The sequence below is a fragment of the Ambystoma mexicanum genome, chromosome 2p, assembly GCF_040938575.1.
Source record: "Ambystoma mexicanum isolate Mex_15411 chromosome 2p, UKY_AmexF1_1, whole genome shotgun sequence".
NCBI lineage: Eukaryota > Metazoa > Chordata > Amphibia > Caudata > Ambystomatidae > Ambystoma > Ambystoma mexicanum.
Genome location: NC_090923.1, coordinates 1,118,494,882 through 1,118,509,628, shown reverse-complemented (window position 1 = coordinate 1,118,509,628; position 14,747 = coordinate 1,118,494,882). Strand labels below are relative to the sequence as shown.

Sequence of the window (14,747 nt, the reverse complement as noted above, 5' to 3'; positions counted from 1 at the left end):
TAAAGAAGAGATGAGAATCGAAAAAGACTCCAAGTGTCTTGACTGAGTCGGATACTGGGATAGTTTTCTCATTAATCACAAGACATTTATATTGTACACCTAGGTCCTTCAGTCTGTGTGGTGTTCCCAGAATATGTAACTCAGGCTTTGAATCATTTAAGGCCAAGGAATTCATGGTCATCCACTTCTGTATGGCTTTAAAGACTTTGCCAACTTTGTGCTACATCATCCTTATACACCCCAGAAAGCTTAAATAATATCTGGGTTTCATCTGCATAGTTTGCAAACATGACCCCCAGAGAGATAAGGAGATCGCATAAGCATTTGACGTATATATTAAAAAGTAGTGGTGACAAACATGATCCCTGAGGGACACCGCATGTTAGGAGCACCTTTAGGGTTGGGCATCTCCTCCAACCACCCAAGCTGTCCTTGGACCCAGAAAGGATTTAAATCAGAATACTGCGGACGGAATACATTTCCCTACATGAATCAGCCTGTCTGCCAACAGATCATGATCAACCAGGTCAAAAGCCGATGAGAGATCCAACAGCAGAAGCAATGCCGCGTTCCCTTCCTCGATAATTTCTGTGATGTTGGTTTTTAAATTTAGTAGAGCAGTCTCTGTTCCGTGATTTACACAGAACCCTGATTGCTCCCTTGCTAGAATGTTCTGCAGTTCCACAAATTATTGATATTGGGAGCACGCTACCTTATCGATTATTTTTAGAATAAAAGGAACATTCGTAATAGGCTTGTAACTTCCAGCTGCTAAGGGGTCAAGATTTTCCTTTTTCAATAGAGGGGTTATCCACGCCTCCTTGATTTTCTCAGGGACATAAGCCTCTTGAAAATAACGATTAATACAACTTGTGACCCATGGGACCAGTACAGGCGCAAAATCTTTAAATAGTGTAGCTGGGAAAATATCACCTTTACAAGATGTGGGCTTCATTTTTTGAATGATCTCTAAGACCTCACTTTCTGAAACTTTGTGAAAAGAAAAGTGACTAGTAGCCTGAATAGATTCTTTGAAAGGTGGTCTAGGCGTATCATTTACATACTGAAATGTCTGAGCCTGGTCCGGAATACGTATCTGATGCTGTAGGGACTTCTGGGTGAAACCATCAAGGATACGCTGACACCAGTCATCATCCATAGCAAGGGAGGACTCAGCAGTAGACCCTCTTAATTCCTGAAGGACTGAAAAGAGTTCCTTTGGTTTAGATGTAGCCCTTTCAATCCTAGCATTGAAATGAAGCTCTTTAGCTTTAAACGCTGCAGCCTTAAAAAGTCTGGCAGCCTGTTTATAAGCTGAAACTGAGTCATCTGATGGATGACTTCTTCAATATCGTTCTGCTTTCCGTTTCACCCCTCTAGCTAGTAAATCTTCTGGGGTGAATCATTGGTTGAGTATTGGAATAAAATGAGCTGCTATGTCAGTATATGGTGGAAAGCATTCACATGAAATCCGACAGATTGCACCAGCCCTTATCAAGTGGATTTTCCAGAAATCCAAAGCATCTCCGCTCTCATCAAAATAAGATGTGGGCGTAGATGCTGTCGGATTTGTGGCACGTAGCAGATGGGGTGCAAACTCAGTGACTCCAGTTCGTGACTCTGCTCCATGCCACAAATAAGCAAATATTGCAAGGTGAATTATAACCATGAGTTAAAATGTTTTCTGTGCACCTTCCCAACCCCCACTATAAGAATTAACACCTATGTCTGTCTCCACTGACACATAACATGCCCAATGCTACTACCTGCTCTCCAGGTCTCTATGCTCCAGTTCCAGGGCACGCTGCGCTGCCTTGAGCTTGCCGTGCTTCTCCATCAGCCCTTCCATGTCAGTCCCCTGGCGCTCATGGAGCTGTGCCAGCCGTTCGTGGTCTTTCAGCAGGGCCTCGTGTTGGGCCCGAGTCTCTTCGCGGTCCTTCAAGGCAGCCCGCTCTTCACTCTCGAGCACGCTGAGCCGGCTCTGCAGCTGCGAAGCCTGGGTGCTGAGAGAGGCATTCTGGGAGCTCAGGGCAGAATTTTCCACCTTATACATGAGAAAATGGGGGTGTGGGAGACAAAAAGAATTAGTCGTCAGAGTAGAGTAAGAGATGGATAGAAGAAACCCTAAACTACTGCAGAAGAGAACACATATTCCTACACTGCCAACGCATGAATTGACGGGGACGAATATATAGGTGGGAGAGAAATACATTATTTGTGACCCTTCCTCGTCTTATTCAGCCAATGCAGAAGTAGATATGGGGTAGTGATATATTTGATAGTAGCAAACCATTACTCAAGAGTGCTGGCCTCATTTCACTCTGCGAACACAGGAATCAACCAGGTAGGTCATATGTTTAAGAGAGTGCAAATGCTACTAAGCGACCCTCCATTTTATCAGTCTTTCAAAACAGAAATCAATATGGTAAACTAGTGGAACTGGTGGTGTGCCGAGTGTGTCTCTGCCTAATCTTTCTTTGCCGATCCGGGAATCATGAAGTGTGGTGATGTGCGTGATGGAGCCCAAAACTACTGAACAATCCATTGTCACTTTAGTGTGCCAACCCATGACTAGACCGATTGGTAGGCTGTATGGGATAGAGTCTGCCAGATTATTTTACTTTGCAAATGAATGAATTATCCTGGTGAAGTGCTATGTGTAAAAGAGCATGTACACTTTTTAGAGACACTGCCTTACCTAACTGCCTTTACAAGTATCGATTGGGTGGGGTAGTATAATTTGATAGAGCCTGTCAAACATGGAGCTATCCTGCCCCATCTTGCTTTGTCAAAAGAGGACTCAAATGGTTGAAGTGGTCTGATGGCAGACACTGTAAACTGCTAAGGGTTGCTGCTTTATCCTTAACTGCCAGCGCAGGATGTGATGAGTGGAGTAGCAGGTGCAATAAAGCATATCATGACTGAGACATCCCGGGCTGTATACTGCAAGACCAATGAAGAATACAACTAGGGGGCTGTACATCAAAGTGCTGCCATTGAATGCCTGCACATCTGATTTGATGGCACTGTTTTTTTTTTGTTTTTTTTTAAACTGGCGAGTCCCCCATGAATATGCCTCTCGTAATCCACTCAACTGTCTGTTTTGCTTTATTTGATTTGCTTTACAGGCCATTTGCTCTTTGTTTACTTCCAGACTTGGCATTATTGCTCCAAGCAGTGTTCACTCGCCTTTCTCAATCTCTCCTACCATAACAGTATTTTTTGTTTCACCAATGGACAGCAGTATTGACAAAAACATTACTACTCAGAAAAAACAGGAATCATTGCTTTCCCTTTCTGTAATTACTGTTACTTTCCTTTGTTTTAACCTGCATGATCCTTCACAGCACTTCAAGATTCAATCCTTTGTGGTAGCAATTGTGACAAAAGCCTGTATACTATTGTGACAAGAGCCTGTATGCTACTAACTACCCGTGGCTCCTCTTACTATGCTAACACTGGATTCCAATGGGTAGGTCAGTATACATGACAGAGCCTGTAAACTACTAATTACCTGTGACTCCACTTACAAGGCTAACACTGGAATTCAATGGGTAGGTCAGTATACATGACCGAGCCTGTAAGCTATTTAAGTAATGAGGACCTGTTCCCCGAGATGTACAGGGTGGTAATGGCTCAGTGTCCGAATTAATGGGGCCGAGCGGAGCAAGAGCTTTAGCGATGGTCCTTAGGCAGGTTATCACCACCCGATATATAGCCTGGGTAACACAGGATTATTGCTACTAGGAACCAGGGTTTCAATCTAGGGTGCTACCAGCAATGGTTTTGTCTGAAAAATGGGCAATGGAGCATACCCAACCCATTGTTTCAGATACAAAAAACACACTCAAGATGTGCATCATGGAAATGGGAGGTAGGGCTCAGTGCGGAGTCCCTCTTCCATTTCCATGGCGTCCTTTGCTGGTGGCTGCAGTGACAAACTGTGGGATGGCAAATCAGCTGGTGTGTGGGGTGGGGTGGGGTGCCCCTGGAGGAGCGGCGGGCCTAGCGGGAGAGCACCAGCCTTTCAGGAGATAGCGGGTGGGAGTGTGCAGCATGTTGCTCTTTCCAAACCAGGGCTTGGATTGTTTTATCGAGGCTGGTTTTGGAGCAACCCGATTGGCTGTTGCACCCATCGAGGGGCGAGATCTCACCTCATGTGATTTTGCCACTATAGTGATCACTACTGAGATCTCTCGCTTCATGTTACTCAGCAAATGCAGAAATTGACTGGTCGAGTGGTGTGTGTGATTCTGTCTGCAGACTAAAGAGCGATTTGCAAATCCTTAACTTGACAAAATGATTTACTATGTGAGATTGAGACCATAAAATACTGAGATCCTGCCTTGCCTTATTCTGCCAATGCAGGATTTGACTGAGTACATATGTATGTCGGACAAGGCCTTTGAACCACTTGGCTAGCATCCACATATTACTCTACAAATGCTGGAATTGACAAATTGCAAGTGTAATCTATGTAACCCATCGCCCCATGTGGCAATCTTCTAACCGGTGAAGGGGTATGTGAGCCGAGTCAGATGTCCTGCCTTATCTTATCATTTTACTCTACAAAGACAACACTTGACAGGGTAGAGTGGTATGTAAAACAAAGTCATTTAAGTACTGAAACATTATCACCATGTACCTTACTACGCTAAAAGAGGAATTGAATAAGCTGAGTGATGTGAGGGGCACAGCCCTTAAGATATACAAATAAATGTAACTGCTTAACCATGACAAGGAAAAGAAAGCAATACATGCTCTTATTACTTACTGATGGTTTTCTTTACTCATAGTCCTCCCTCGTCACAGTACTTACTTCGGAGGTGCCAACCTTGATGACAGGAACCCATTTCAACTTTTTTTAAATGTGTTTTCTTTTGGTTCCGCCACCCCCAGCATCTCACATTCTCTCACAATGATGGGCCTGTCCATCAACAATCAAGAGAGGGTGAGGCGGGTCACATAAGTACTGTGATGTGGAAAAGTAGGACTAGGCATAATGAAGATTACTGGTAAGTAATAAGAGCATTACATCTACATCCCTCTTCCTTGCCCCAGTACTTAAGACATTGGAGAGGTGCATATGATAAGACTAGAAACTAAAAAGCCTGCCACCAGCCCACCCTATCACTTTATCTGTCATCCACAACCCAGTAATCATCCTGATAGTGAATACCTGCAAGACGATATATATGCAACAAAGAAGCTATCCCTATAATAGTAACTGCACGTGATAGTGACCCTGACCAAGGACATGTGACGGCCCAATTCCTTCTCCACATGCATCTCAATAGGATCTATCCTGCATACCTGCCAGATAGGATGCTATGCCTATCTCGAGGCCTTGCTTTTCTCTGGCCTTCAATTAGGGAAGCAGAAACCTTTCTGAAGCAAAACACACATAAAAAGAACAGATCTGGTGGCTGAGAAATATAAGTCATCTATATGTTTCTAAAGATGACAGACCGAAATTGGATATCCCCAATTTAGCATCACGCTGTACTGTCAACAAGACTGGGGAAAGCACATAAGTACGGAGGACTTTAAGGGATACAGACTAGGTAGGCATAGATGCTGGACTGAATCCTGATAAATGGGGTCATACATACTATACCATCTTTCTTAAGGGATGACGTAACAGCCCAATTAAGTTCCACCCGACAAGAACTCTATGCACAATGTATTCCACATGACCAACAGCTGTTGCGGATAGATGGGAAACAATTGTTTTTCCTGAAGAACTTGACAAAATATGTTATAAGAACAGTTTTGAGCATAGTACCCCGTCTGAACTGTTATCTGCTCATGGCTCCACTGAGCCCCAGGCAAGATCTGATAACCCACATCTAAGCATCTAGCTTCAGATATTGACATACTAATGGCTGCTTGACTTGTAGAGTGAGAGTGGATTGTACCCCAACTAGGGCCAATACACCTGAAGGGTGAACCTGATTGCTCAAGTCACTGAACAACTGCTGGAGGGGACACCAGTCTGCTCGTTTGTGTTCACTCGTAGAGACAGCCCCTGTCTTCCATATCGAAATGAGAGATCTTGCACCAATACAGGATTATGTGAAACTCGTCCCACACCCACCCTTCACTGGGTCTAATGGATATAGTGGATTTATGCAACTTATTATACATTTTAAAAACTCAACCCGTATGCATATATATCTTGGGATCCTAAAGATTGGAGCAGAACCTTTGCAATAAGAATACAGAAGAGGAGAATACAAGCTACAGGCAGCCTCTACTCAATCACCCCTTCTGATCTGTCCCAGGCTAAATGCCAGCTAAAGTAGGACAGAGTCCACACAATCTGACCAAGATGGTCAGCAGATGTCACAGGAATACCCCCCACACACACCTTGAAGTGTATTGCTTAGATGAAGGACTGAAGGCCCCAAGTAATTTTGTCTTCCTCCACATACCAAGGTCAGGATGGCTTGCAACACCATTACCCAGATCTTCCTGTCCGAGAAATGCTGACCTCTTGACTCATCTTGCTCTGTGAACTAAGAATTCTCAAGTTTATATGGTCCTGCGCCTTATTATACCAGGACAAACAGATGCGGGTCAGTCATGAAAAGAAGGTCAGACGAAATTATCAAAACTGAGAAGAACCTGTGGACGCGATAGTTAGGAGCACTAACACCTGTGTAGCACAATGACCTATAAACCCAGCCCGTCAATCAATGTGGTTTAATTTTATCACCTGCCCTAAAATTAGATTGTCTTACAAAAACGGTTCCATCCTGATAAGGAAGGCCAGCCCCTTGGGCATCACGCTGCAATCCACTTGCCAGTTTGAATCCGGTTTTTAAGACAGAGAATGAACATTTTCAAGAAGTGATCCAACAACAGCGTCTTCTGTAATAGGAAAAACTGGCCTAGCACTGCAAGAACTGGGGAGTTCCTCGGTCAGAGATCTGCCTCAGGAATAATGCCCCCAGCTCCAGGGTCTTCTAGACGGCCTTGGTTTACTACTCTGCCAGTAGCCTTTTGAACACCTGGCAGTGGGAGATCAGTGACTGCAAGGCTGTCCGTGGCCCCAAGTCTACCAACAGGTTGATCATTGAAGGCCCTTTGCTGCAATGCTGAGATGTACTACATGCTTTAACTTCTACCAGACCCAACCCCTATGCTTCACACCACATGCCTGGTCCCCAAAACATGAAAGGCTAGGGCTTGTAGTACCCTTCCCCAGGTGATATTATACTTGTCCTCTATGACCATAGCCCCCAAAAGCCAAGGAGCAAAGAAAAATGGCTTGGAAACTAGTTTTCATGTAAGGACGTTTTTACAGAACCATCCGACTGACACTCCCTCTTCCAACAAAGAGTTAGTTTAAGACATTACATAGTCACCTGCAGCTGGTAACAGTCCCACCAGCTACTTCATATTACACCCTGTAGGAGTAAATCCTGCATAAATGGCCCTAATCTCTTGCTGCCTTAGCCTAAGGCTGTATCTGCAGGAAGGATCAGAGTGGTAGATAATCCCCAGTCCATGATCTCCAGGGCACCCTTTCTAACCCATTGGAGACCTGGCAGAAAATCAGATGATGATGACATGGAATAGGGTCCTGTCTTAGTTGTGCCTCACCTACTTTTCCACTGTTTGAGCCAATGCTATAGGATGTACATAACCACACACTATGAGTACTGTGGGGCAAAGAAGGCAACTACCCCCATAGCAACAGGAGCAGGGACCTACCTCGCACCGGCAGAGATGTCTACAGTATTTAGCCCCCGGCTGCACATCCCAAATGTTACCGCAAAGAGTGTGTCGATGTGACTGGAGGTATTAAGTCATGTTTAGAAATTGCTCTGCTGGCAATGCAGCAATTCCAAGCAGCATGTGGGATTCACATCTTATAAATTCCCTAAAGTTGAGCAAGTCCCAAAGCAGACGCGCTAAAGTTAGTCCAGCGGGGTGAGCTACTGCCACTGAGATGTCATATATTCAACATTGCCTGTAAATCGCAAAGTCTTTTTTTCTGAGAAAAGTGGAGTAACAGCCACTGTTCATAGCCGGGGAGCAGTAAGGCTCCTTCACCTCTCTCGTTCACCCACTCATACTCTGGCACTGGGTAGGGCAGGCGCAGCCACTGGGAATCTCTGCCCCCAAAGAGAAAATCAATCAATAGTTAGCGTGTTACAGAACGTCACAAGAAAGAAGGAGATATTCAAATGTGATGGGAAGCTGTTTTTGTGCTTTTGTGGCATTATGCATTCTTCTTGAGTGCCACTTGAACCTCTATTACTTTAGTCTAGCAAAGTTTAGGCTTGTGGTGGGGCAGTTTGGTCATAGGATGGCTCTGCTGAGTCAATCACAGTCAATCTGTAATCAACAAGAAGAGTGACCAAAACAAAACTAAAAGTGCAGTGGAGCTTTTGCATTGGACACTTGTACTGATCTGGCATAATTATGTTACCTTCCTTCCCAATTCAAGAAGGATACCTTGCCATCCATCGGAAACTGTTATATGGCAATCCTGAAGCAGGGCCTGCAGAGAAGCCCCCAATAGTGAACTGTAATCTTGCTGTACAAACCATATCGGCTCCACACCTGTTACTCCAAACGGCTACAATTGCTGCATTCTCAGACCAAGAGTCTCTTTTAGCTACTCCAAATTATGCTGCCTGAAGGAGTGCCCAGTCATTACAAATTATGTTTGTCTCAGGACCAAGAAGCAGAGCAGTTCTCCATTCTGGGCTCATGCTAGTCATGCAATCAGGGTCACCAGTTAGGACAATGGGGCATGCACTCCTTTCTCCTCAACCAAAACCCCTCGCTCAGCACAGCTGCTGGGAGGACCTTGTTCCCACTGCATGCTTGTAACATGAGTGCTGCCATCCATGGAGCGAAAAGCTGCGACATACATTGTATTCCCACCTCACCTGTGCCCAGGTGCAGATCGACTTTTTGTCCAGGGCTCGAAGTGAGTAGTAGAAGGGGCCTCCTTTTGCACAATGTTACATTTTGACAGGTGTCACGCCCCCTGCTTCCAGTCTTAGTCCCTCCCCCTTTTGTTGTGTTTTGATATAAACGTAATATAAATCTGATATAAAAAGGATATAAAAAAATGTTTGATATCGATTTTATATGAAAGGTTTATTGCTATAAAGTGTTTTCTATTTTATATCAGTTTTGATATAAAGTGAATATAAATTTGATATAAAATCTCTATATAAATGGGAGCGGCTGGGAGCAGCGCTTGCCGATGTTGCTCGATCGAGCGCTGAGAGCAATAAAATCACTATCAAAACCTTTGGGGGGGGGGCTTATCATTTTGATATAAAATGTATATCCACCTCCTATCACCCCTGGGCAGATCTCCTCTGTGATGTGATGACTGCGTCACTCTGCGAAACCCTAGATTCACAGTGCCTGTCTTCAGAGCTCACTTCGCTCTCTACGTTTGATCGAGCAACATCGGCGAGCGCCGTCCCATCTATATATAGGTTTGATATAAAATGTATATTCACTTTATATCAAAACTGATATAAAATAGAAAAACACTTTATAGATAATATACATTTGGTATAAAATCGATCTCAAAATGTTTTATATCTTTTTTTATATCAAATATATATTATGTTTATATCAAAGCACATCAAAAGGGAAGGGACTACGACCGGAAGCAGAGGGCGTGACCACCTGTCAAAATGTTACATTGTGCAAAAGGGGGCCGCTTCTACTACTGAAGTGAAAGAATCCCTGCAGTGCCTCACGAACAAGATGATCAGGCGATTTGCAATCCTTCAGCATGGATCATAGAGTCTGCTAACTTCCCGGCTCACCCAGTCACCCTGCAATGAGTGTTTGGATAAAAGAGTCACCTACTATTGCCCCTCAAAGCCTAGCAGCCAGGTGGTCATACGTTGTATCATGTACCACAGCTATAAAACTCTTCTGTAAGGCATACAAAATGCAGCTGTGGGATTGCGGGATAGTGGGTTTTATACCGCCTGAGAGGGGGGCAGGACCAAATGAAAAAAGAAGTTGAAATGGGTTCTTATCATGGAAGTTGGTACTCAGCAGTAAGTTATGGGAAGTGGAAAAGGAATGTGGAGTTAATGCCAGCTAAGGGAGTAGGATAGCCTTACTTTCAACTTCCCCAGCAGGTGTCACGAGCAGTACTCAACTCTTCTCTCCGGATAGGCTGAAATTTCCTCACCTGAAGCCTTGTGTTGAGGGCTTGGAGGCCACCTGTCTGTTCCTGTATGGACAGACTGTGCTTCTGGAGCATCAGAATCTGTGACTGCATATTTCCCAACTGCGATTCCAGTTGCTTCACCTGTGATAGCAAGGCATGCTTCTCTGTTGCTAGTGTTGCATTCTGTATCAGAGGGAACACAGCAAAGAGGTGAGGAGGGATCAACAATGGGGTTCTTACAAGACAAACAAGTTACAAACATGTGTGGTTCCCAATGGTAGAATAGCGAGGAGTGCAGTTGGTCTGGCCTGAAATGAATAAATAATAACTTATTTTTTTATATAACACTTGTTACTGCAGTTTTTGCTATTTTGTAAACACGTGTTATTATTTGGTCATTTAATGACACTGAATTTAGCATCTTTGGAAGGGTAAAAGACTGAGTCAGTCCTGCTAGGATGTGAACAGTGGACTGTATGAAGGACACAAATCTCATAGTGAGTGCTTAATTGATGGTTCTATATGACGGGCTCCTTAGTAGAGATGCATGGTGGATCACAATGATGGAGCAGTGTGTGGGTGTCAGTCCTAAAATAGAAGGAGATGCAGTAGGATTGAGGTGCATTTTCAGAACTGTGAGGGTTTCAGCCCGATTTGATATGCATTGACTGGGCTATGTTTGTGTGTGTGTGTGTCTGTGCCAGTACTGAAATAGAAGAGTGAGCTGCATAACACGACAGAGATTGGATTTTTTACCCCACAGTTGTAAAGTGCTGAGCGATTTTGATCTGGGAACATAGCCAATCCCTTACATTACGTTCTAGCTCAATGAGCCGCTCCCCCACAGCTTCTGCCTTGGAGTGGACACTGCTATGCCCACCATGGGCCTCCTTCTCGACCATCTTCTCCTCCACAGGCCAGGGGATGAGGCCTTCCTTCTTGACTAACTCATCCTCCCCAGATCGCATGATGTTGACATCATCGACTATCTTCTCTTTTGCAGACTGGCTAACGTTGACCTCCATGTCCATATTCCTCTCCCAGGACCGATGGCTATCGTTTTCCGTGATCATTTCCTCCTTTCCAGACATAGGTTTTTGTTGTGTCTCCTGCTGCAAATTCCACCTGTGCTGCGTGCGCTTAACCTATGAAGATGAAAGAAAAGACAGTTTTATCAACACAATCATAGCATAGGAGTGCTGGATCTGGAGAATTATGTAGGTGAATTCACTGTGGAGGGTTGAGTTCTGACTGTGGGGACTGGTGTAAGGGCTCTAGCCCTGGGCCATGTGGAAGGAGTTATAGATCAGAAGAGATGTATAAAGTGTCTGGCCTTGGCTGATAAGGACAATGTAACAGTACTGGTGGTGGTCAGGTAAGTGTGATGGAAGGTTTTAGGAGTGCTGTCTAGCTGGAGTGGTGTATAAAAGTGTAGGAATTATGGCTGCTATGGAGGGTCTTAGAGTTGAAATACAGTCCAGCCCATACTTTCTTTTAAAGCGAATGATCTATTGTTTAGCTTACTCATTTCAGTGTAACTCTCTTTTGCTCTTGTTCATTTGGCACACTGCTTGAGAGAAGCTCTGTTTCTCATTCAAAAAGTGGAAAGGAGTAGACCAGTCAAAAGCCCAAAGAAAGGTGGATGTGATAAAAGAGGTAGGAATTTTGAGATGTAAACGTTGCTCAGTATTAACCTCCTAGCATATGCCCCTTTTCTCTATACTACTGGGAAGCCCAGCCGGCAGTGATGGGATCAGAGTCATATTTGCACAGCACTACCGATTATATTTAAAGGAATTGCTGTGTGCATTAACGCATCATCAGCATGCTCCTCATGATCTACCCTCCGTAACCGCCCATTAATCCTTTTCCATCCAACCACACCAGTACTTACAGACAGATAGGTTTAATGGGTAAGTTGGGAGGGCCGATGGAGGAAAAGGAACTATGGACTAGGAGTACAGTAGTCACTATGGGCATTAACTTGTTTTTGTCTCTTATTTCTACAAGTCAGAAACATTTATATACCCCTACATCAAATAGTGAAGACGTCCACTGAGATAATAACTCACTATACAAAAACTGAATCAGTGAACTGTGGATGTAAATCCAATTTGTGCTTCCAGTCACTAACTCTGCTGAGGAAATTAGCTTCTGAATTCTGAACATCTGGTACATGAGCTGTCTGGAAGAATCAGCATCCAGTTCCAGATTTATATCGCTAGCCTGCAGAGGGGAAGAGATCTGGAGTCCCCCTGCTTGTCAATATACAACCTTGCAATCATATTCTCTATAAGAATCAACACTCTAGAGCTTGTGAGAGCCGGCATGAAAGACTTGCGAGTCAGGAAGATAGCCTTCAGCTCTAGAAGTGTGTTATTGTGAGGAATGGTGGGCTGTGGAGCGTGGAAGACCTGGGAACTACATTTCCCAGGAGGCTCAGTGGCAACATGCATACAGCAGGTGGCGCCCTAGCTTGTAAAGGCTCACTCCAGCCAGTGCTCGGCGCTGATTGTTGTGACCTTCAGGTATGGCGTGGTGCAGCAGAAGCGGACGAAGCAAGTTGAGGGGCGAGGCTGGATAGGGTAGCCTTGGAAGTCCTGGGCCGTGGTGGTGAGCCCTGTGAAGTGTTTGTGCCCCCGGGCCGCGGTGGTGAACGGTGCGCGGTCTGCCGTAGCGGTGTTACTGACATCTGCTACTCGCTCGGGGTCGCCGCATGGCGCTTCAGAGCCAAAGATAAGTAAAAACCCTAAATATATGATCAAGTGTGTGTGTACAGGATATGGTTTGGCTTCACGTGTGAACAGCTTTGCGAAAAGGAATCCCTGTGAAGGAACAGGATTAATTTATATGAATGTTTTTGGTGAACCTTGCTTTCAATGCTGAGGACAATATTGAAGAGCATATGATAACTGGACAGTCCCTTGGGGAAACTCACAGCGGGGTGGCTTTTAGTGCGAACCCTTCACATCCGACAAGCCAGTAGCGGGGAGGGTGGCAAGAACCTCAATGCTGGATCATTCATGTTAATTTGTCTCACGTGGACTATGTGTTATCATACATGGCTTATGGTAGGAGAGCAGTTCTCCATGTGTGTTATGTGGCTACATCATATCCATTGTATGTGCTTACATGTTTAGGGAAGTCAGGAGGCAGACAGGAAGCAGGAAGCCAGAAAGGTTTGTAGGTGTTAGGCATCTGACTCAAGCAAGAGTGACTCTGGACTGTTTGGCATTTGCACGCATATAGTATGGTTTCTTTCCCTGTTTTCCACCATACTCATCCATTCAAACATCCCTAACCCTCTTTCCGGTGATCCTAATCTCCCCCTACCTATGCACAATCTCTCCCTAATCCTCTTCCCCCCTATGGCTGTCTTGTGGTGACCTGTTATATGCATCAGGGACCCGTGCACAACCAAGGTGGGAGGGTCGTACTCCCTTCGGCTTCTGTGGTTAGAGAGGAGTTGCAGATACCCCTTCAGGTGTGACATAACAATCAGCCCCCATACGGAAAGATTGACCACCTAAGCCAACTGGAGTCCCCCACCCAACAATTAGCAAGACTGTTAAAGGCTATTCAGGACATGCAGAAAGAGTTGGGTGGGTCACGGCAGGAGACGATGGCATTAAAAGCACAGGTGAGCGGGTTGATCGGCCAGAGTACACCTTTACAGGGGACGGGGTCGGCATCCTCTTTTACAGAAAGATCACCTACGGTGGTAGTTATTCAACCATTAAATGTACCTCTGGATGCCCCCGAACTGTTTGCGGGGGACCCTAGGAAATACCTTGCTTTCCTGACTCAGTGCCAACTCCATTTCATATGCAAGCCAGCGGCTTTTGATACTACTAAAGCTAGGACAGCATTTGTCACCTCCTATCTCTCTGGGGACGCAGCAGCATGGGCAATTCCGCTAGTTCAGAAGGATGATCCATTATTGTATAATTGGAATCCGTTCACCAAGGAGTTTAGGCGTTTGTTTGATCGTAAAAATATTTGATTAGCCCAAGATGAGGAGCTGCTTGCGTTATGCCAGGGAACTCGGGACTTAGTGACTTACATCACACAATTTAATAGACTTATTATCGAGACCGATTGGCCAGAAGCAAAGCAGACTGTGTTCTTTTATCAGGGTCTGAAGGAGGAGTTGAAAGATGCAATAGCACAAGTGGAGCCACAACCCACTACATGTCCAGCTCTGATTGATTTAGCTTTACGGCTGGATCAAAGAATAAGTGAACGGAAGGGGGGAAAAGGAGACCAGAAGTTCCATTTGTATGGTTGGATAGGAGTCGGGAAACTAATGTCAAACAAGGATAAGCGGAGCATATGCAAACTGGCAGCATTCAGGGACCCCTCACAGTGGAAGAGAAGGAGAAGAGGAAGAAGGATAACCTTTGTTTGTATTGTGGGAAGGGTGGTCATTTTATTCGGAACTGTCCAAACACACCACAGCAAAGGGGATGTTCTAGGTTAAAATCGGAGGTGGGAAAAGGACAGACTCGTCTATAGAGGGAACTGAATTGACAAGTCCTCAGCACGAGAGGTTCCCAAGCAGTAGGGCAAACACATTACAGAA

At 44.9% G+C, this 14,747-nt stretch overlaps 1 protein-coding gene across 3 annotated transcripts in view; it reads right to left on the bottom strand.

The window, feature by feature from the left end:
* Positions 1–14,747, bottom strand: part of CCDC88B (coiled-coil domain containing 88B) — a 1,445,666-nt gene that overhangs the window by 736,654 nt on the left and 694,265 nt on the right. For all 3 annotated transcript variants that reach the window (XM_069645149.1, XM_069645150.1, XM_069645151.1), the window contains exons 18-20: positions 10,978–11,310; positions 10,187–10,348; positions 1,767–2,044 (exon numbers count right to left, since the gene is read on the bottom strand). In XM_069645149.1, the coding sequence (XP_069501250.1) occupies positions 1,767–2,044; positions 10,187–10,348; positions 10,978–11,310 (773 nt within the window). The remainder of the gene's footprint in view (positions 1–1,766; positions 2,045–10,186; positions 10,349–10,977; positions 11,311–14,747) is intronic.